Raw genomic sequence first — 22,551 nt, 5'->3', positions numbered from 1 at the left:
AGGATTTCAGGGACCCCAGTTTCTGGGGGTTCCACACCATTAACAGTCACATGATAAGTGTTTTTTTTATGTGGTAGGAATGCAACAGGGTCAACAAAAGCAACACTTGGCTCAATATCCAATACTGTTTGTGTTATGTGAAATAGTAATGTTTTCAGTCCACAATGGAGAAGGATTATGATGCCAATTTGCCAAATATTCCATCATGGATTTAATATTCAGACTCAAGGTCCATACTACCTTTATCCATTCACGTGCTCCTAGCACATGTGTTTCCTCTACTGCTGTAAATTCAAATGAATTAGGTTGTCCACATGGAATCAAGATAATAAACCAAGTGTTAATATGTCAATGTACTGTGGAAAGTTGTTGTTTCAATACGGTAAGAATAAAGACAAGGTTTCAAACAGCTTGTATATAGAAGAACGTTTTCACCACTTCCAGCACAGAATATAAAACCATATACCACAAATTACAGTTCATCTGGTATTTTAATAGTAGAAAATTTAGTTTCTCCATTTTCAGGATCTGGTACATGAAAAGAAACAAATGGACACTGCTTTACATTAAGGCATACAAGCTTCTTAAGTGAAGCTGTTTTTACAATATTAAACCCAGTTTCACCACCAAAAGTGCTTGGCTTCCAGTATTCTGGAGAACATATCGGATTTCCCATAAGTCCTTTAAGTGAAAATGGTGCTCCTATTTCAATCATACTTTCACCAAAAATAGATTTTGGCAGAGTCTTTTCCAGTAAAAGCCCAGGGTAGAATTCCAGTGCATCTATATCGCCATAGATGGACTCTAGGTGCTTTGAAATAGTTTCTTCCCCTGTAATCAGATAAGTTTCGTATCAGCTATTGCGGGTCGTACCAAACATATAGCATATTTACACAATTAAAACAAAATGTATGGAACCCGGAATTTTTGAGCCGAACTATGAATTTTATGTAATCTATAGATCCAAAAGAACATACAGTAGTTTGGTGATAAACTTGAAGAGAATGTATTACATAAAAGTAAGTAAAGCTTATGGGATACATAGCTAAAGTACAAAACTTGTTTAAAATGTCTATAGGATTATTAACTTTCAATATTTTCAAAATAATGTTATTTGAAGAAACATTAAAATTAAACTTTCAAGGAAACAAAACATACCTAAAATATGAGCTAAAAACCTGTGAAGCAATACAGCACTATCTAGCTGTTTTACAGATCATGTTTGATTATTTTGAGAACGGCATCAAATGAGGTTGGTCAAAGGGCTCTGTTAGCCATAGGGTGACCACATTTTATTTCTGCCATTCAGGGACACACTATGAAGCGCATGAGATCACTCACACCGGTATATACAGTGGGGCAAAAAAGTATTTAGTCAGCCACCAATTGTGCAAGTTCTCCCACTTAAAAAGATGAGAGATATCGGACGCCCCAGCGGCTCCACCTTATGTTCCCCAATACCCCTGATAGATGCTGGCGATGTGGGGAGGACGAGGGTTCATTGCTCCACATCTGGTGGGATTGCCCCGGCGTTAGGGGCTTTTGGTCAGACGTTCACCGGGTGCTCTCCGAGCTCTCTGATTCCCCCCCGCCGTTTCGGGCCATGCCCATGCTGTTACATCACACTGCACACTCGGTCGCTAGCTACAAGACTTCTGTTGTTCGCCATTTATTGGATGCTGCTAAGAGCCTCATTCCCTTATTCTGGAAGCAAACTAGGTCCCCGTCGCTTCGGGATTGGGTGTCCCGCGTGGAGGAGATTAGGATCATTGAGGATCTCACTGCTGTCTCATTGAAGCAGAGAGAGAGATACACGGCCACGTGGTTCCACTGGCTCGCTTATGTGGCCCGGGGCGCCTTTTAGGCTTCCTTCCGCGTCGCTTCCGCATTGTGCCTTGTTTCCTCGCGGTCCAGCCCCCGAGCCGCCTCGTCTAGTTCTTTGTTGCGTCTCATTTGCTCCTTGGATGCATGCCTTTTACTTTCATCATTTTGCCTCTATAACTGTATGATGTGCAATGTCTTGTTCTGTACACTGACTGCTATGGATGGTTCTGTGTTTCCCTCCCCTGCCCCTACTCCCCCTCTCCCCTATTTTTCTTCTGTACCCCGTCCTCTTTCCTCCTCCTTTTGAAATTTTGAAAAACCCACAATAAAACTCGATTTTGAAAAAATAAAAAGATGAGAGAGGCCTGTAATTTTCACCATAGGTACACTTAAACTATGAGAGACAGAATGGGGGGGAAAGAATACAGGAAATCACATTGTAGGATTTCTAATGAATTCATTGGTAAATTCCACGGTAAAATAAGTATTTGGTCACCTTAAAACAAGCAAGATATCTGGATCTCACAGAAAAATCCCAGAACCACACGGGGGGACTTAGTGAATGACCTGCAGAGAGCTGGGACCAAAGTAACAAAGGCTACCATCAGTAACACACTACACCGCCAGGGACTCAAATCATGCCGTGCCAGACGTGTCCCCCTGCTTAAGCCAGTACATGTCCGGGCCCGTCTAAAGTTTGCTAGAGAGCATTTGGACGATCCAGAAGAGGATTGGGCGAATGACATATGGTCAGATGAAACCAAGGTAGAACTTTTTGGTAGAAACTCAACTCGTCGTGTTTGGAGGAGAAAGAATGCTGAGTTGCATCCAAAGAACACCATACCTACGGTGAAGCATGGGGGTGGAAACATCCTGCTTTGGGGCTGTTTTCCGTGTAAAGGAAAGAATGAATGGGGCCATGTATCGTGAGATTTTGAGTGAAAACCTCCTTCCATCAGCAAGGGCATTGAAGATAAAATGTGGCTGGGTCTTTCAGCATGACAATGATCCCAAACACACCGCCCGGGCAACAAAGGAGTGGCTTCGTAAGAAGCATTTCAAGGTCCTGGAGTGGCCTAGCCAGTCTCCAGATCTCAACCCCATAGATAATCTTTGGAGGGAGTTGAAAGTCCGTGTTGCCCAGCGACAGCCCCAAAACATCACTGCTCTAGAGGAGATCTGCATGGAGGAATGGTCCAAAATACCAGCAACAGTGTGTGAAAACCTTGTGAAGACTTACAGAAAACGTTTGACCTCTGTCATTGCCAACAAAGGGTATATAACAAAGTATTGGTATGAACTTTTGTTATTGACCAAATACTTATTTTCCACCATAATTTGCAAATAAATTCTTTAAAAATCAGATAATGTGATTTATGGACTTTGTTGTCTCATTCTGTCTCTCATAGTTGAAGTGTACCTATGGTGAATTACAGGCCTCTCTCATCTTTGTAAGTAGTAGAACTTGCACAATTGGTGGCTGACTAAATACTTTTTTGCCCCACTGTGTATATATATATATATACCATTACATAAGTTATGGTGGGTAAAAGATGATGGAAACCCTTCCACTTAAATTTAAGAGGTAGTAGAAGTATTATTAAACACTCATCTACAGACACCAGACAAGCCAGAAAGCTTGTTTTTCCCTCAGAAATCTCATGGTGTTTTGACAACCACAAAGGATTCTGGGTAGGCGCATGCAAATAAGGTTAACAATTATCTCCTTTGCCTCTATATCCACTTTATACATGGATCCCTTGAAAATAATTGCCCGCTGTACAAGACAGCCTTTAGACAAAACTCGGGAAGAGGTACAACAGCCAGATCACCACTCATGGACAGCTGTTTCGTCCTTCATGGGACTCGTCAGCATGAGGTTGTGATACTGGCTTAAAAGTTGAGGCTTGGGGTAGCTAAGAAATACCATTACATACGTTATGGTGGGTAAAAGGTACATTCAAGGGAATCAATGAATGGTGGGTAAAAGGTACATTCAAGGGATCCATGTATAAAGTGGATATAGAGGCAAAGGTGATAATTGTTAACCTTATTTGCATGCGCCTACCCAGAATCCTTTGTGGTTGTCAAAACACCATGAGATTTCTGAGGGAAAAACAAGCCTTCTGGCTTGTCTGGTGTCTGTAGATGAGTGTTTAATAATACTTCTACTACCCCTTATATATATATATATATATATATATATATATACATACAGTGTCTCACAAAAGTGAGTATACCCCTCACATTTTTGTAAATATTATATCTTCATGTGACAACACTGAAGAAATGACCCTCTGCTACAATGTAAAGTAGTGAGTGTACAGCCTGTATAACAGTGTAAATTTGCTGTCCCCTCAAAATAACTCAACACACAGCCATTAATGTCTAAACCTTGGCAACAACTGGAAATCACATGTAAACTCAGCACTGAGGGTATAGATCAAATAAACAAATGGAAACAGCTTTTCTGGTATTGATCATACATAAATCATGTATGGAAATATAGCATAGCAGATATGGACCAACAGAATAACACACAACCCCAGCTTTGCAGGTATAGATCAATTGGAATTCACATAAAAACTCAGCATTAAAGGTATAGATAAAACCCCCTAAATTACAGGCATAGATCATAGGTTGCACAACCCAAAGCCAGTGCTGGTGTCCACACTGCCCACATAGAGCCTGACCAGCATCCAGATAACACACATAGGACTTACCATCTTGCCACAAACAGCCCAGCCTGTGCCATCCTTGTCCCATAAACACCCTGACTGTGCCATATTGGTCCCCAAGGCTCATACACCCTGCTTGTGCCATCTTTGCCTTTCCACAAATCAATTATACATATCTGAAACACACACTTTTACAGTCACTCACTAATTCACACATTCATTCACACAATCATTTATTCTTTCACTCATTCACACAAATCATTTACACATATTCATTAATGCATTCTCACAAATTAATTAATTCTCTCCCTCATTCAGACAATTCATCCACACGTTAATTCATACTCTCACTCATTCACAAAATTCATCCGCAAACTAATTCATTAATTCTCACTCATTCTCACTTTTTATTTACTTCAATATTTTTACTACCCCCTCTCCCCCTTTCTACCCCGTCTCCCTCCCTTCTCACTCTCTACCCCTCTCCTCTCACTATCTACCCCCTCTCCCTCCCTTCTCTCCACTTTGTAGTTCACTTACCTTCCAGAAAGCCAATGTCTCCCTGCTCTGCCGCAGTGCGCGCTGCTTCAATGCTCAGCATGACATGCCGGTACAGCGACCGAGTTGAGGAGACTGAGGGGCTCCGAGCGGTTGCTGAAAACTTCATGAGCGACCGCACAGTGCCCCTCTCTCTCCTCCGTGTCAAAAATAAATAAAAGACGGCTATTAAATTCGGGGACAATGCATTGTCCTGGATTGAGGCTGCCCTGGACCTGGGATTTAAAGTCCCATTGCAGGCAATCCGGGACATGTGGTCACCCTAGTTAGCCAGCGATAAAAAGTACATTGTGCAGGGCATTCATTATTTTGATGCCACATACCTGTAATTATTTCTGGTTTAACCTTTTAAAGTTTCAGCCTAAACATATACAGTAACTTCATTAACAAACAGAACGGGCATACCTATAATATATATATAATACTTTACTGCTTCCACAGCTACCAAGATACTAGTCTTTTCAGCGCACTATTGGTTTTGTTGAATCAATCGAGTTGGCTTAAACAGAAAAAATTCTAGATTCAACTTGACCTACTGATTTTAAGCCAACCTTCAGTTTCAGAAAGCACAGAGATTTGCATTTTCACAGAGTTGCAAATCAAGTTGAAAAAGGGTTCCCGCTTGACAAATTTCTCAGGCATAAGTGATTTGGCCCAGGACTGGTCAAACTGCCTATAAATCAAACAAGGTAACACACTGGACTGCAAACTATACTGCTGTTTCTTTTTTGACAGTGCCCACCAACAATACAAAAGACGATGTATGCAACTGGAAAGCTGTTGAACTTAACACACCTTTATGGTAGAAGTTTCAAACTCAACAGAATCCAAACTATTAGTGTATAGAGGAGCTGCTGTTGAAGCTCAGCTCACGCGTAAGTGAGTATGTTTATATTTTATTCAGATATGCAATAATTCTATGTATGCTATGAAGGCACAGCAATATATTGAACAGTACTCCTGCCACCTCTGTAATTGTTAAAATAATTTATGTGGCATTCAGGGTCATAAGGTTATTTAATATGTAATACGTGTGGTTCTAAAACTCTGTAGATATGACTTTCAATATAATAAGTAACTCGAGGCATTTACCTGTAAAATCCTGGAATGATTTGTAAGCCTTTAAGTTAAACCTCTTTCGATACTCATTAAATGGTTGCACTCTGAGTTTTCTGGATTCCTCGATAACTCCTACAGCAACTTTCAAAAGATGTGGGTGAATATTTGCACCCCCTCCTATCTAAACAGAACAAAAACAATAATTATATCACAACCGTGCAGGTTGCCTTTGAAAGGCATAATATTGACAAAACTGAACATTATGGTCTTTGTCTTCATGGCACATTATATCGAGAGTATCCAACTGTAACCAGAACTAATAAGAGACTATGCAGGTCCTTATACGGAAAACAAACAGATGTACTAGCAAATGACCAGAGTAGCTGCTTGGCAGAGAAGACACTAACAATACAGAGGCATACCAGTGACAGATGACAAATGACAGATACACATGAGACAGTGTCAAATATAACATTTGGTATTGGGTTTGCTCACAATACCTATGTGTGGAGTCACTATGTCACTTTATACAGTGTACCACAGAATGGAATTAACAACCATATATTATTATTATTAATATCATCATATCTTATTTATATAGTGATCAGCCATAATGACAACCTGCCTAATATTTTGTAGGTCCCCTTTTGTCGCCAAAACAGCACTGACCCGTTGAGGTATGAACTCCACTAGACCTCTGAAGATGTGCAGTGGTATCTGGCACCAAGACATTGGCAGCAGATCCTTTAAGTCCTGTAAGTTGCGAGGTGGAGCCCACCTTCTTCCATTGCTCCGTGGTCCAGTTCTTATGCTCACGTGCCCATTGTAGATGCCTTCGGCAGTGCACAGGGGTCAGCATGGGTACCCTGACTGGTCTGTGTCTAAGCAGAACCAGCATTAACTTTTTCCGCAATTTGAGCTACAGTAGCTCATCTGTTGAATTTGACCACACGGGTCAGCCTTTGCCCCCACGTGCATCAATGAGCCTTGGCCGCTCATGACCCTGTCGCCGGTTCACCGCTTTTCCTTCCTTGGACCACTTTTGATAGGTACTGACCACTGCAGACCAGGAACACCCCACAAGTGCTGCCGTTTTGGAGATGCTGTTACTCCAGACTTCTTAGCCATTACAATTACAATACCATCTCTCCTTGAGAAGAAGCTAGCTGCCGAATTCTTGGTGAATATCCATGAAAGTTAAGAATTTAAATTGACTTGATATTCTGTAGCATTTTGTCTTCTTTAACAGGTATGATGAATAATTTGATTCTATAGAAATGTATTCTGAGGAGGGGACAGTGAATGGTTTGCATTGGGGAACTGGGTTAAGTTTAATTTATTATTATTATTTGGGTTAATGCCTGCCAAGGTTTTTCTATTTTTTTTATTTTTGGAACCCCTAAACCTTCTTAACTGCAAGACAATACTTTTAACATGGGCCAATGCCTCTAGATGCCCCTCCACAGCCAACTGCTGTCCTTACTGCTGAGCATTGGAATATGATAACATATGTGCAGCAATGGATACAGCATGCTATGGAAGCAGCGCTAGTTAGACACAGTCCTCCACTGTATAAATGGTTTGGTCAGTTTGGGGAGATCAGAGATCTCCCTTTTCAATGTGATACAAGGGAGATCAGAGATCTCCCTTGTATCACATTGAAAAGATGCACACTGAGGAGCTAGACTGTCCAACAGGACAATCTGTCAAACAGATGCCTTGGGCCTAAACACACACCTGCTACTATAGGTATAATTAATTGATTAATTTGTCAAAATCTCTGAATCTCTAAGATTTCTGCAGTGAACAGCATGAAGAAACCCACTCAGCGCATTAAAGTTGCGTTCGTTTTTCTTCACAAAACAGGAAAAATCCAAGAAAACATTAGCTAATTGCTATAGAAGTTACATAAATAAAATTAGGACAGTATGTAATTTAGTGCCCTTATCAAATAATATATAAGAATATTAATATTTTCTGCTTCTAGGGGAACCTTTCAGTAGCCTCCCATTATGTCACATGACTATGAACTATTTAATCTGGCAAGGAAAAAACAAACAATAAAGCATAGTTTAGTTAAGAGATATTAATGCTTTTTAGCACTAAATTTTCAAGAGTACTGTAGGTACAATTACCGGTTTTATTCTTACACTGTTCCAACGAACCTTTTTTATCTGTGGATAAAATACACAGCTGCCTGAAAACATTATATTACAGAAAAACTAAGGATGGTTTTTAACCCCTTTGTGACAAAGGCTGATTTTACTTTTTGTACCCTTCGTGACAATGGCTGTTTTAACATTTCTGCGCTGCTCGTGTTTAGCTGTAATTTTCTTCTTTCCCGTTTACTGAACCCACACACATTAGATATAGTTTTTTCAGGACAAGAAGGGCTTTCTTTAGATGACATTGTTTTGATTGTATCATATTATTTACTATTAAAAAAAGTATAAAATGTGGGGAAAAATTTTGAAAAAAATGACTGTTTCTAACTTTTAGTTGAAAAATCTTTTACTCATCTATAAAAGGTAATGAAAAAACCTGCTAAATAGATTCTACTATTTGTCCTGAGTTTAGAAATACTGAGTTTTATGTTTTTTTGCTTTTTTCTACACATTATGGGGCAATTAGTACAGGTAGCGTTTTGCTATTTCAAAGCCATTTTTTCCAAATCTGGTAATTCTTCCCCCCATGTGCCATTTCGGGTATCTTTGAAGCCGGCCAATGCAATTTACCCCATCAAGTCATATATTTTTAAAAACTAGACAGCCCAGGGTATTCCAAATGCTAGTATTTTAACCCTTTCCAAGCACTAATTCTACCAACAGCCTTTGTCAAACTTTATGGTAGTAATTTTTTTTGCATTTGTTTTTTCACACACATTTTACTTCAGGTATGAATTAAAAGGTTCTGGTATATGTCACTATCATAAAACACCCCAATATGTGTTTAGCAACATCTCCTGAGTACAGTGATACCTCACATGAATGATTTTGCCTGGCTGTTTGGGGGCAAAAGGGCCACATTTGGGGCATGCGCATTTTTCAATGTTGAACTTTGGTATTTGGGGATCCACTGCCCATGCCCTATTTGGTACATCTTTGAGCCGGGCCATTTCAGTGTGCCCAACAAAACCATATATTTTTGAAAACTAGACACCCCAGGGTATTTTTTTTTTTTTAAAATATTTTATTAACAAATTAAGTAGTAAGTCACAACAGTGATACATCAGATTTACATTACGATAATCCAAATCTAAATTGTTGTTCCTATTGTGAAACTACTTTCATTCATTCATCATTCATACGTCATATTCCTAGATCACGTCATTGGTAGGAGGGATTATTTGCAATCGTGTGTCTCACCTAAAAGGAGTCGACACATGAGATGTTGTTAAAAAAAAACCCCCAAAAAACGAGTGGATCGTTGGTGTGAGGATAATAGGCTAGGACTTGTAGTCGCTCTCCTTATCTAATTTAGTTTGTTTGCGAAGTTATCCACGGAGCCCATATTTTCTCATACAGTGTCAGATTTTTTGACATTGTGAAGAAATATTTCTTCATTTTACACTGATAGTTTATTTGTGTAATGATATTATTCCATATCAAATTATTTGGTTGCTTCCACTCCCTAGCTATACATATCTTGACTGCCAGTAAAATGTTAATACTTAGATCTCTCTTTGGGTTTTTAATTTATAGGGAAATTCTAAATGAAAAAGAAATGTTAATGGAGAGAGAACAATTTCTAGGCCAAACAATTCTTTTAGTAGATTTTCTGTTTTTTGTTTGAGTGTCCCAAGTTTCTCACAGTCCCACCAAATGTGTATCAAAGTTCCTTTCAATTTATAGCATCTCCAACATCGATCGGATGTGGTTTTATACATTTTATGTAGCTTAGAAGGCACTAGATACCATCGGTGAAGAATCTTAAAATTTAGTTCCTGGAGATTAATACAATGTATTGCTTTTCTTGAGGAAGACCAAGCAGTAAACCAAGTTTGTTGATCTATGATCTTTCCTAGTTCAGATTCCCATTTTACTATAGTACTAGACTTATCTAACGTTTTTTCTTTATCTAGCATATTTATGATTTTTGAGAGGAGTTTAGTCTTATAATTGGCTTCTAATAGTCTATCCGTTACTATGGGTGGAACAACTTGTTTGGATTTCAAATAACTTTTTAGCCTCAAATACGTAAACTTTTCTTTGCTCGTCAACCCATATTCAAGTTGAAGATCTTCAAATCCCATTAAATGTTCTGAAGCCTTAATGTCTATTATCTTTTTTATTCCCACCTCCAACCAAGAATTAAAATTTATATCACTAATTTCTAGCTGTAGGATTTCCAAAGGAGTAGAGGAAGAGATCTGCTATAAATTTTCTTCTAATTCTAGAAGATATTTTGAGAATCCCTATCACAATAGGATTTGCAATATTTAAGTTTTTTAGTTTCCCTGGAGACACCCAGTATAACATCAACGGTTCTATGTTGTTGCAAGACCACTTCTCATAATTGTACCATCCTAAGTTTTTTCTTTTTTTGTTTTCCAAGCATAAAGGTGGGAAAACATACACGATTCGTATATTTCTAACAGATTTGGATAATTTAGTCCATCATGAGTTATCTTTCTTTTCAATATCTGTAGCGAAATTCTATATTTCTTGTTATACCATACAAATTCTGAGAATATTTTATCAAATCTACGTATAATAGAAATTTGAATCTGTAAGGGAATTGTTCTAAATAAGTAGATTAATTTTGGTAGCACATAGGCTTTCAGGACATTTATTCTCCCCATCCATGATAGCTCTATTTTAGCCCACTCTGTAAATTGTTCTTTTAAATCTTAGCTAAATTTTCATAATTAGTATTTATAATTCTGTCAAAATCTGTCATAAATTTAATACCAAGATAATCTATATAGTTTTCCCCCAATCAAAGGCTAAATTGTCTTTTAGACACCTTAATTGGTCCTCTTCAAGATTGACAGTTATTATTTGTGTTTTAGATATATTAATCTTATAATTTGAATAAAAACCATATTCCGTAATAATTTTAAGCAGAGCAGGAATTGAAGTATGTGGGGATGTAAGGGTTAAAAGGACATCATCTGCGTATAGTGTAACTTTATAGTTCTGAAAATGTACTTTTATTCCCTCAATCTCATTAGACATACGCACCATTGCGGCAAATGGTTCTATTGTTAATGTGTACAATAATGGTGCTAGTGGACATCCTTGTCGAGTTCCGTTTTTTATATCAAAATAATTAGAATCCAAGTATCTTCCAGATACTTTAGCTTGGGGAGAATTATATAGAGCCATTGTATTGTTAAAGAAGGAACTCACTATGCCAAAAGTTCTTAAAGATTCTTCTAAAAATGACCAGCTAACCCGATCGAAAGCCTTCTCTGCATCTAAGGCCAAAAATATTGTTGGGGTTGATCTATAACGTACCTCATAAATAAGGTTAAAAATGTTTCGGGTGTTGTCTTCTCCGTTTCTTCCTGTAATAAAGACTGCTTGGTCTGGATGGATAAAATCGGGTAACTCCTTCTTTAATCTTTCAGCAAGTATTTTAGAGAAGATTTTTATATCTAGATTAATCAGTGAAATTGGCCTATAATTTTTCACACTAGTAGGGTCTTTCCCGGGCTTTTGTATGGGTGATATTGTGGCTTGAAGCATCTCTAATGGAAATTTATTTTTTTGGTTTATACCCGAAAATACTCTCAGGAGTAAAGGAGAAATCGTCTGCTCCAATGTCTGATAGAATATAGCTGAATATCCATCCGGACCTGGGGCCTTTGCTTTTTTTAAATTTCGGATAATATCTTTAATTTCCATTAAATTTACTGGTTTATTTAGCCGAGTTAGTGCTTCCTTAGATATTTTTGGAAGATTTAAACTAGCTAAAAATTCTCCCATTTCAGGTTTAGTTTTAGTTGATTCTGAAAGATTATAAAGTGAGCTATAATAGCTCTTGAAAGCCTCGCTAATATCATAGGGTGATAAAAAAGCTTTATTGTTTATTACAATTTTATTTATTCGTGTTTTAAGATTTTTTTGTTTTAGTCTATTAGTTAAGTTAGTTCCTACCCTATTATTTCCGTAACACCACTTTTGTTAAAGTATTGTTAGGGCTTTATTGTTTTTTTCTCTTAATTTGTCTTTAATAGATATTTGTATTTCTTTTATTTGATCTGTCATAGTAGTTATTGGATTTATTTGATTTGTTTTTTCTAATTGTGCAAGCTTTATGTAGAGGTCTGCTAGGTCTGATCCTCTTTTGTTTTTAATCTGGGATCCTAGTTTGATCAAATAACCTCGTAAAGTGGCTTTCATAGCACACCATAATATAGCATCTAACACGTCCTTAGTATCATTTTCACTCAAAAAATTTTGAGCAAATGTATTTAATTCAATTTTATTTTCTTTTGAACTCAACAAGGATTCGTTCAGCCGCCATTTTGTTCTAGGTTTATTATTTTGATCGTTACGGATAGAAAGAAAGACTGGTGCATGATCTGACCAGACTATATCACCAATAAGGGAAGTTTTACATATTTTTAAAGTGTTGCCATCTATTAGAAATTAATCTATTCTTGAGTACGAGTGATGTACTGCGGAATAAAATGTAGAATCTTTTTCATTTGGATTTTGTACTCACCAGGGATCATATAGATCGTTCTCACGCAAAAATTTTGAAAAAGCGACAGACGATGATTTTATTCTAGAATCTACTATAGTTCCAGGCTTTATACTTTTATCCAATCTATAATCTTGGACACAATTCATATCTCCCCAGTTATATCATATAACTGGCAAAGTATTTGGTAAATATAAATTCACCAAAGTATATATTACATCGTCAAGTTTTCCAATAATGATCAGATATCTACCTTCATAATCTTCTTCGTGATGAAGATATTCAAATTTTATCCCATCACCCACTAAAATAGTAACGCCTCTTTTTTTTGCTGTATCTAAAGAAGAAGTAAATCGATGCGCATATTTTTTATATTTCCAAAATTTAGCTGATGCTTTATTCCAATGAGTCTCTTGGATAAAGCAGATGTCAATTTTTTCTTTTAATAATAGATCATATAAAAATCCCCGCTTATGTGGAGAGTTTAGACCACAAGCATTTATTGAGGCTAATCTAATAGCCATTCCTGTTTGTTGTTCTCTCTCCACTCACTCCAAAGTCTCCCCAAGTAAGAATTCCTCCTCGTGATCGCACATTTATACATTCATTCAACTCAATTATTCTATCCGCATATAAATTATGTTTATGCGGTTTGTGTCTCATGTTATGTTTATAAGACGCATATGTGTGTAGGCATTGGGAGGAGAGGACATAAAATTATCTAATCTATGCCATAATTACATGAATTCACCACATAAACTTCCATATAGAGAGGGAAAATGAAAGGAGAAAAAGAAGAAAATAAATAAATAAAAAGATATATATATCTGTAATGTCTTTAACATTGTAAATGGTATAAAGTAATTATAATTATAATATAATACAAAAAAGGAATAGATAGATAAATAAAGAGAAAAAAAAATAATTCTGTGAAATATCTGTAGTGTGTATTTCTGTAATGTGTTTGATATAGCTAAATGTGTGAATAGTTTAATATGGTAATAAAGAGAGAGAGAGAAAAAAAAGTGAAGTGTAGATTATGAATTGTCATTAGTGTATATCTGTAATTAGTGAAGGAAATCTGTGTATTCCTTATAAAGCTAAGTGTATAAAATTAAAATTGTGATGTGAAGAAACGAAAAACAAATTATGTATATATAAATGAAGAAAACAAATTTAAATCTGTGATTCATCAATATTATGAGAATCAATATATTATTAATAGACTAGAAGTGTTGAATTGTGTTTGTGAATAATAAATTGTGTAAAATTGAATCGGTGAACTCTCAGTAAGACTGAAGTTTAAAATTGTGTTCTTAAAGAGCTGAATGTAAATTCTAATGAATAAATAATTAAGTGAGTGAACTAAGATTAAAGCATTAAACAGTAAAAATTAAATTAATAAATTATCGTTAATAAATATAATCTATATATTCCTAATAGATTAGATATGTAAAAAAAAAAAATAAAAAAAAAAACAACATCTTAAACATTTTTCCATTCAATTATTGTCATCTGCAGGTCCTTGGGGTCTGAGAAAGAAAAAATTTCTCCCTTATATGTTACTATTAATTTTGTCGGAAAGCTCCATTTAAATTGAATGTTCATTTCTTTTAATTGAATAATGCAGTCATTGAATCTTCTCCTATTTTGTCTTGTAGCCAATGAGACATCTGAAAGGATTTGAAGATTTTGATATTTCCCATCCTGAGGTGGGCTTCTCTTATATTCTCTAACAAATAGGTCCTTTATATAGTAATTGTTGAAACGAATTAACAGATCTCTAGGAGCATCAGCGAATCTTGGGTCTTTTGACTTGTATGTTCTATGAAATCTCTCAAATGGAAAGCTTCTTAGATATTCTGGTTTTATATATTGCTGAATAAGTTCTATCAAGTAATATTCCAAATCTTGTTTTGACATTGATTCGGGAACTCCTCTAAGTCTTATGTTTTTCCTTCTTGATCTGTCCTCTATTTCCACATTTTTTTTTCCAGTAGAGTCAAGTTTTGTTTCAACTCCGAGTTCTCCTTTTCCATTACTTGTAGTTGTTCTTGAAGTTGTTTAATTACATCAAGTTGAACTTCCAAATTGCCCGATATTTGTAATATATCTTGTTTTAAAATCATGGTATTTTCTCTCATTTCTTTGCTTAATTTGTCATATAATTGAGTGGTATTTAAGACTGCACATGTCTGGGGAGTATCAGCAAAGGAGACACTTAAAGTATCATCCATAATAGTTCCTTCTAAAATGGTTAATGAATCGTTATTTGAAATTTTTTTGTAATGTTAGGAGATTTAGCTGCATAGACCGAATTAATTGATTTTGATTTTTCTAAGGATTTTTCCGTTATCTGATTCTTATCTTTATTTTAAATATTGTCCACGTTCTTCAGAGACCCAAAGATATGCAAGATTTAGCTACCGGTTTAATATTTCTATTTCTTCGTCCTCTTAATAAACATTTAATAGATACTGAACATAGAGGTGGATCTTTCAGATAAATTTTATAGTTATCAAGACTAATACTGGTCTCCAAACATAGCTTGTTTAAAGGACTATATATAAATGTTTTAGAGATTCAATATATGAGCAGAGGGTGTATCAGATCTTTATGTTGGGCGGAGTGGTGAAAAATGTGCGAGCAGAGAGTCTTAATTACTAGCAGGGGCATTTAAGGAGTTAATACGTCTCTCTTTAAGGTGTTCCAGCAATAAGCGTTGCTTAATGATCTTTCTTTATATAAAAAAAAAAAAAAAATTAAAATTAAAATTAGCTTTCACTAGATGGAAAGGTACAGTTCAGTCTCATATGTTAATATATATCAGCAAAATCATAGGTTCCATAAGGATCAGTCTTTTCTTTGGCAACAGCATAGTTTTCAAACTCTTTTACAGCAATAGAAATGCCTTATATATTATAAGTTTTGTTTGTTGATAAACTTTAGTAATGAATCCCAGCACAGCAAGTATCAATATGTTCTTTGCAACGACTTATTGAACATTGTTTATAAAGAGAGAATCAAAAAGTCTTTTACTTAGCTTGCTGAAATTCTTTCACTACGTTGGATCATTGCAATAGTGCCGATTTCTGCTTTAGCTGCGGCCGATGTACCCCTGGTAAGTTACCTTTGAGTGCCGTGTTAGACCGTATGATCGGCACTTTCGGCTCTACTTCATTCTGCTCCGTTTTGGCTGGGGGCAAGATTTATCCGGCTCTCCGGTCTCCGGCTTGCCGGGTCTTCCGGCTCGCCAGGTCCTCCGGCTCCCCGGTCCTCCTGCTCTCCGGCTTCCCTGGTCTCCAGCCGCACCCTCAGCCTGCTCTAACCCTCTCCTCCCAATACACCATCACTGACGCAGGACGTCGCGTCACGTACCTACGTCATCACGCACTCCCACCACATGATCTCAGATGGGGAGGATATTCTCACCCCTTTCCCATGGAAAAAAAAAACCCAGGGTATTTTAAATGCTGGTATTTTAACTCTTTGCATGCACACATTTTACCACCAGAATTTTTTCAAAGTTTGCAGTAGTATTCTTTTGTGTGTATATTTCCCCCACACACCTATGTTATGTATGAATTTACAGCTCCTGGTATATGCCACTGTCACACGACACCCCAATATGTGTTTAGCAACATCTCCTGAGTACAGTGATACCCCACAAGGAAAATTAGATGTGTGGCCATCCTTCCCCCCGTGTTAATTGGGACATTGTTGAACCCGGCCAATTCAATTTACCCCATCAAATCATACATTTTTTTTAAAGTAGACACCCCATGGGCATTTAATATGCCAGTATTTTAACTCTTTCCATGCGAGAATTGTTTTAAGCTAATGTGCTAATTTTAGGACTTGCTCACAAAAATAAATTTTTTATATATATTTTTTGTTTGCCTTTTTAAAAAAAAATTTTAACATTTTTTTTCAACTTGAAGGTTCCCCTCATAGTGACATCAGTGGGAAATTAATTTTACATTTTACTGGTTTTTTTTACTATTTTTTTCTAATTATTATTAATTTTATTTTATTTTTTAATTTATTTTTACTAATCACACTGTGATTAGAAAGCTGGGCTCCATTGACTTGCATGGTTGAATACAGTACCTGTATTCAACCTGCAAGTGGAGCCAGAGTTCTCTAGAGGGTCTGGAGACCATCTAGCGAACTTTTTCATCTTTATTTTTTTTTTTTCAGGATGGTCTCCATCTTGCCGATGGTGAAGATTACCGGCAGCGGCGGCTGTGACCGCTCTCCGGAGCAGTCACAGTCCATCCTGGGGTAAGTGTTTGGTGTCGCTGGATGCCTCCTGATCAAGGCATTCCAGCGACACCATTTAAAACGGGCGGATGTGGACGGCCCGGTGAGGGGCCAGAGATGGCCCCTAGTGCCGATCGTGGCGTTGCTGAATGCCTCGAGGTCGAGGCATTACAGCAACACCGTTTGGGTGCAGAAAGCGAACGTAGATCGCTTTCTGCACCCGTTTAAAGACATGACGGAACCGGCAATTGTCATTAAGGGGTTAAAAAAATGAATGGGGTAGTAGAAGCATTATTAAACATTCATCTACAAACACCAGACAAGCCAGAAGGCTTATTTTTTCCCTTAGAAATCTCATGATGCTGCCACAACCACAAGGGATTCTGGGTAGGCGCATGAAAATAAGGTCAACAATGATCACCTTATATCCACTGGTGGAAGGGTTTTCCATCACCTTTACCCACCATAACTTTCGTTATTAAAAAAATGAAATCAGCAGAATATTTTAGAAAAGTAAAAGGGAACTGTCCGGGTTTGACCCAGAGATTGCCGGGTGAGCGCTGCTCCTCTGGTTCTCCGGGTCAAGACCCGAATCCTCCGGGTTGCGGGAGCGGGCTCTTGACACTCCCCCCATGTCAGCAGGACCGCCCACCGACATCAGCGGGACCGCCCACCGACATCAGCGGGACCGCCCACCGACATCAGCGGGACCGCCCACCGACATCAGCGGGACCGCCTGCTGACGTCAGTGTGCAGTCCTGGCCGTGTCCTGCAAGGGAAGGCTCCGGGTAGCCAGTATTAAAAAATGGTGGGAGTTCCCCTTTCATTATTGAGGTTTCTGAAAAAATAACACAAAAGTGTTTAAAGAGCAACTGTATGTATTTTTTTAAATACTTGTTTAAACTTTTAAAAACAATTCTACTATATTTTCACACACCTTGCAGTTTGTTTTACACTACAATCTTATTAATAACATTATAGATACAGTATTCAATCATATTGATTGTCTTACCTTGCCAGCCTTTTGTTTTGAAAAGGATTCCACCAAGGCTTCTACTCCATAGTCTGCAAGGATCGAAGTGTTGTACACAAAGTTGCTGTAGTTGTAATTTTCTTTCATAATTTGAAAGGAGTCTGGCATTAGCGGATGCCAGTGATATAACTGATTGAACTCCACAGCAATCCGATTGCGGTACTGAAACTGAACTCCAAACAGTAGTTCTGGATCAAACTTCAGCTTTAAATAATAACCGCTAAGATGTTGCACATAATCTTCAATTACTATTTTGATAGTCTCACCTGCACACATAAAACAGCATGTTATTTTATGATCAATTGTTTATCTTTGAGCAAAGATAGGCAGCATTGAACGGCAAATGATCTAATATAAAAAAAAAAAAAAATACAAAGAAAATTTGATTCTATAGCCCACTTTGAGTGTGGTGTATATCAAATATGATTGCCACAACCTCCCAGAATGAGATTATTAATTTTACAGTCTCATTTTTGAGGATCATGCCTCAAACATTACTATTGTTTTTTGATTAGAGAAATCATCGAGTTTCCACATCCATCACTATGTAACAAGCCACCACATTATAAGTATAGGAACAAATATTGTAATGGGAGGATAGATAAGGACAATTGGACAGAAAACTAAATAGATAACACTGGCTCTGCCACACGCTGATTCTTATCCCTTAGCAATGATGCTTTAAACTAAATACCTCAAAAATAACTACTGCAACTGAAAAGCAAAAAAAGAAGTTATAAGTAGCTTAAATAAATTAATTTACTGATGCTAACTGTGATGATGACAATGCTAGGAACAAAAGAAAAAAAAACGGTCCTATGGTATACAATCATATAAGGTGAGTTTTTAATACAAACATTCATATTTTTAACCTATACATACTGCATATGTTTATTCAAAACCCTGTTTGGCCAAGTACCTCTGCATTTATTTTTAGATATCTCTAGCGGACTAAGTGAAAACCATCACAGTTGTTCCAGAAACATGATCACTATTCCTGGAAGGTATTCCAGTTGATCTGAAAGCCGTAACATTGGCTGCAGTCATAGTAGGACACTGTGCCACGAGCCAGCACCATGTATGCAGTGTGTGTTTACCAGTTCTGGAACATTATGCTTCTTGAGTATTCCAGCTCCATCAGCAGCCAGAACATTGTTTAGGAATACATTCCAGACAGGCATTGTTTTCTGACTGTAGGAACAACTCCAATACATTCCATAGACAGAGTTCAGGCTGTTGAAACAGATAGAACATGCTGCAGGCATAGTGTTTTGACTGCCAGAACACCATGAACACACAAGAGGCAAAGTGTTTTTTCCGCCAAAACAGTGTATGGAAAGTGTTCTAGCCCCCAGAAATGCTTGAAGACATTCCAAGAACAGTGTTCCAGCTGCTAGAAAAGTCTATTTGCTGTGACAACAAAAAAACAAGCTTCTTTGAATAGCTCCTCTTGTTCCAATTTAATGGTCAGCCATATACAGCCAAGAGTGAAATATCAGCTGTTCATAACACTTATCAACAGAATAGCATGTACAACTCAGATTTTTTTAAGCTATTAACCCCTTAAGGACCGGGCTCATTTTTCGTTTTGTACCCTGTGGGACCGAGGCTGTTTTAATACTTTTGTGGTGCTTGTGTTCAGCTGTAATTTTCTCCTCACCCATTTAGTGTACCCACATAAGTTATATATTTTTTTTTCAGGACAAGATGGGCTTTCTTCAGATACCATTATTTTGATCGTATCATCTTATTTACTATAAAAAAAATAAAAAAAACATGGTGAAAAATTGAAAAAAAAACACATTTTATGACTTTTATTTGAAAAATCTTTTACTCACCTAAAAAAGCAAGTAAAAAAACTAGCTAAATAGATTCTACTACTTGTCCTGAGTTTAGAAATACCCAATGTTTTTAAGTTTTTTTGCTGTTTTTTGTAAGTTATAGGGCAATAAGTACAAGCAGCGTTTTATGATTTCCAAATCTTTTTTAACAAATCTGGTCATTCTGCCTCCATCTCCTCTTTGGAACATCTTTGAAGCCGGTTAACTCAATTTAACCCATTCAAACCATATATTTTTGAAAACTAGACACCCCAGGGTATTCCAAATGCTGTTATTTTAACCCTTTCCATGCACCAATTATACAACTACACTTTGTCAAACTTTGTAATACTAATTTTTTTTTTTTTTTCACACAAATTGTACTTTAGTTATAGATATACAGGTCCTGGTATATGCCACTGTCAAACAACACCCCAATGTGTGTTCAGGAACATCTCCTGAGTGCAGTGATACCCGACATGCATGGATTTGTCGTGTTGTTTGAGATTTAAAATGCCACATTTGGGAAGTGCGCTTTTTTTGTCCATTTTGGAAAGTCTGTACCTATGCCCTATCTTTGAGCTCAGCCACTCCAATTTACCCCATCGGCCATTTTTTTTTATATTAGACACCCCTTGGGTATTTGAAGTGCTTTTATTTTAACTCTTTGTTGAGATTTTTGAGAAATTTTAGCACTTGCTCAAAATAATAAACTTGATTTTTTTATTTTATTTTTTTAATACTTTTTTTTTTTATATATTTTTTACACATTTTGCTGGATGGTTCATCTAGTGACATCACTGCATAATTATTTTTAAATGTTAGCACTTTTAATTTTTTCCATATTTTTTTTTTCCATTTTTTTTTTTATATTTTACTAATCACATTGTGATTAGAAAGCTGGGCTCCATTGACTTGCATGGTTGAATGCAGTACCTGTATTCAACCTGCAAGTGGAGCCAGAGTTCTCTAGACCATCTAGCGAACTTTAAAAACTTGTTTGTTTCTTTTACAGGGCGGCCGCCATCTTGTTGATGGCGAAGAACACCGGCAGCTGCGGCTGTGACCGCTCTCCGGAGCGGTCACAGCCCACCCAGAGGTAAGTGTTTGGTGTCGTTGATCGCCTCCTAAACGCTTTTAAAACGGGCGTCCGCCTCGGGGAGGGGCCAGACATGGCCCCCGATGCCGATCTCGGCGTTACTGAATGCCTCGACATCGTTGATCACTTTCTAAGCTTATTTTACTTTTTGACGGTTCAGGACCGTCAAAGGTCATTTAGTGACCTTCATGTCATGACGGTCCTGAACCGGCAAAGGTCGCGAAGGGGTTAACTTAATTACGATCCCCGGGAGTCAAGGACACGTTTCCAGTACCAGCCGTGGAGTGGAGGTTGCTCTTCCACACTGCCATCCGCGGAGGATTTGGGTTTCAACACTGCTGTACCTGAAAAAGTTCATTGTGAAGCTGACTTGGCATGATATTTACCAAGGCCTGCTGGTCCTCTTCCCGTGCCCCGACTAAGTGACCCCAAGCATCTCCATGAGCACCGGTGGATTTACACATCACAGCGCAAAGGGAGCTGAAAAGCTACCGTACGTGCGCCATTTCAGAGTGAACATATCTTATAGTTATTCTACCCACATCTAGGCCTCTCCAGGGGCCCCAGTGATGGAGGGTTCCGTCACAAGGGGAAAAAAAGTGCCTTCCCATGGACATGTTTGTTATGACTTTATGACACACCTTTGCAATTCCTATGGCATTCTAGGGGACCACAACCTGTAGATCAAAGCAACCTTGATGAAATGCAGGCAAGATAAAACCAGAAGTCCAATACCAACAAATCAATTCTTGACTGGATCAAGCATTGATCTGGATCAACACAGTAGGGACACAATATGTATATAGGTTGAACTTGATGGACTTTGGTCTTTTTTCAACCTTATGAACTATGTTACTATGTTACTATGTTACTATTGTTGAAGGATGCCAGTACATTTTCTCCTGAAGAAGGCTATTCTTGTGGGAGAAACACTTAGGATATTGCATTGATTTGTTTGTATTGGACTTCTCCTTTTATCTTGCCTGCATTTTATCCACACTTGTTTCAGCGTGGCTTCTGTAAGTGTACACTTTAGGTGGGGTATGCATATGGTTCTTAGATAATATACCATTGGTGGTACTTTTGTGTTTTTATTAAAGTAATTAGTAAAGAAGAAAGTTTAATTTTTTTCTCATATTGGGCGTTTTCCTACCCATCTGTTTGTGAGTGCAACTATTTTCTATTTCATTTATCATACATTTATTTTATGAATTGCACTTTGTGTATTACTTATTGTTTTTCAAGTTGTCTTGGTGTCCCTGTGCCATCCCCTCTTTGCTTTTGCTGGTTTGGGTTTTTGGGAGCAGTGCATCAGTGGGAGGCTGCAGTTCACCAAGAAAGTATTTAGTTACATTTGTTACTTCTAATATTTGTGTTCACATTCTTTGCACATGTTCACTTTTGGTTTATATTCAGCTATGTACACCAAAAAATCCAGAGACACTTCCATTATCGTTACAAACAGGTTGCCATTCGTTGTGGAGTCTGTGATTCAGGTCCCAGAGGGTATATGTACTATCCTCAAAGTTTAATTTATAAATGAAAATTTTACTTTTGTAGATGTCT

The 22,551-nt window shown here is 37.4% G+C and overlaps 1 protein-coding gene across 1 annotated transcript in view; it reads right to left on the bottom strand.

The window, feature by feature from the left end:
- Positions 1-472: 472 nt before the first annotated feature.
- Positions 473-22,551, bottom strand: part of LOC149287621 (prostaglandin G/H synthase 1-like) — a 43,326-nt gene continuing 21,247 nt past the window's right edge. The window contains exons 7-9 of the mRNA XM_089492653.1: positions 18,046-18,332; positions 6,153-6,300; positions 473-831 (exon numbers count right to left, since the gene is read on the bottom strand). Of these exons, the coding sequence (XP_089348779.1) occupies positions 473-831; positions 6,153-6,300; positions 18,046-18,332 (794 nt within the window). The remainder of the gene's footprint in view (positions 832-6,152; positions 6,301-18,045; positions 18,333-22,551) is intronic.

The sequence above is a fragment of the Sceloporus occidentalis genome, unplaced genomic scaffold, assembly GCF_023333645.1.
Source record: "Sceloporus occidentalis isolate IW3139 unplaced genomic scaffold, rSceOcc1.0.p SCAF_58, whole genome shotgun sequence".
Lineage (NCBI taxonomy): Eukaryota > Metazoa > Chordata > Lepidosauria > Squamata > Phrynosomatidae > Sceloporus > Sceloporus occidentalis.
The sequence above is the reverse complement of the archived record's forward strand: the minus strand, read 5'-3'. Positions and strand labels throughout refer to the sequence as shown.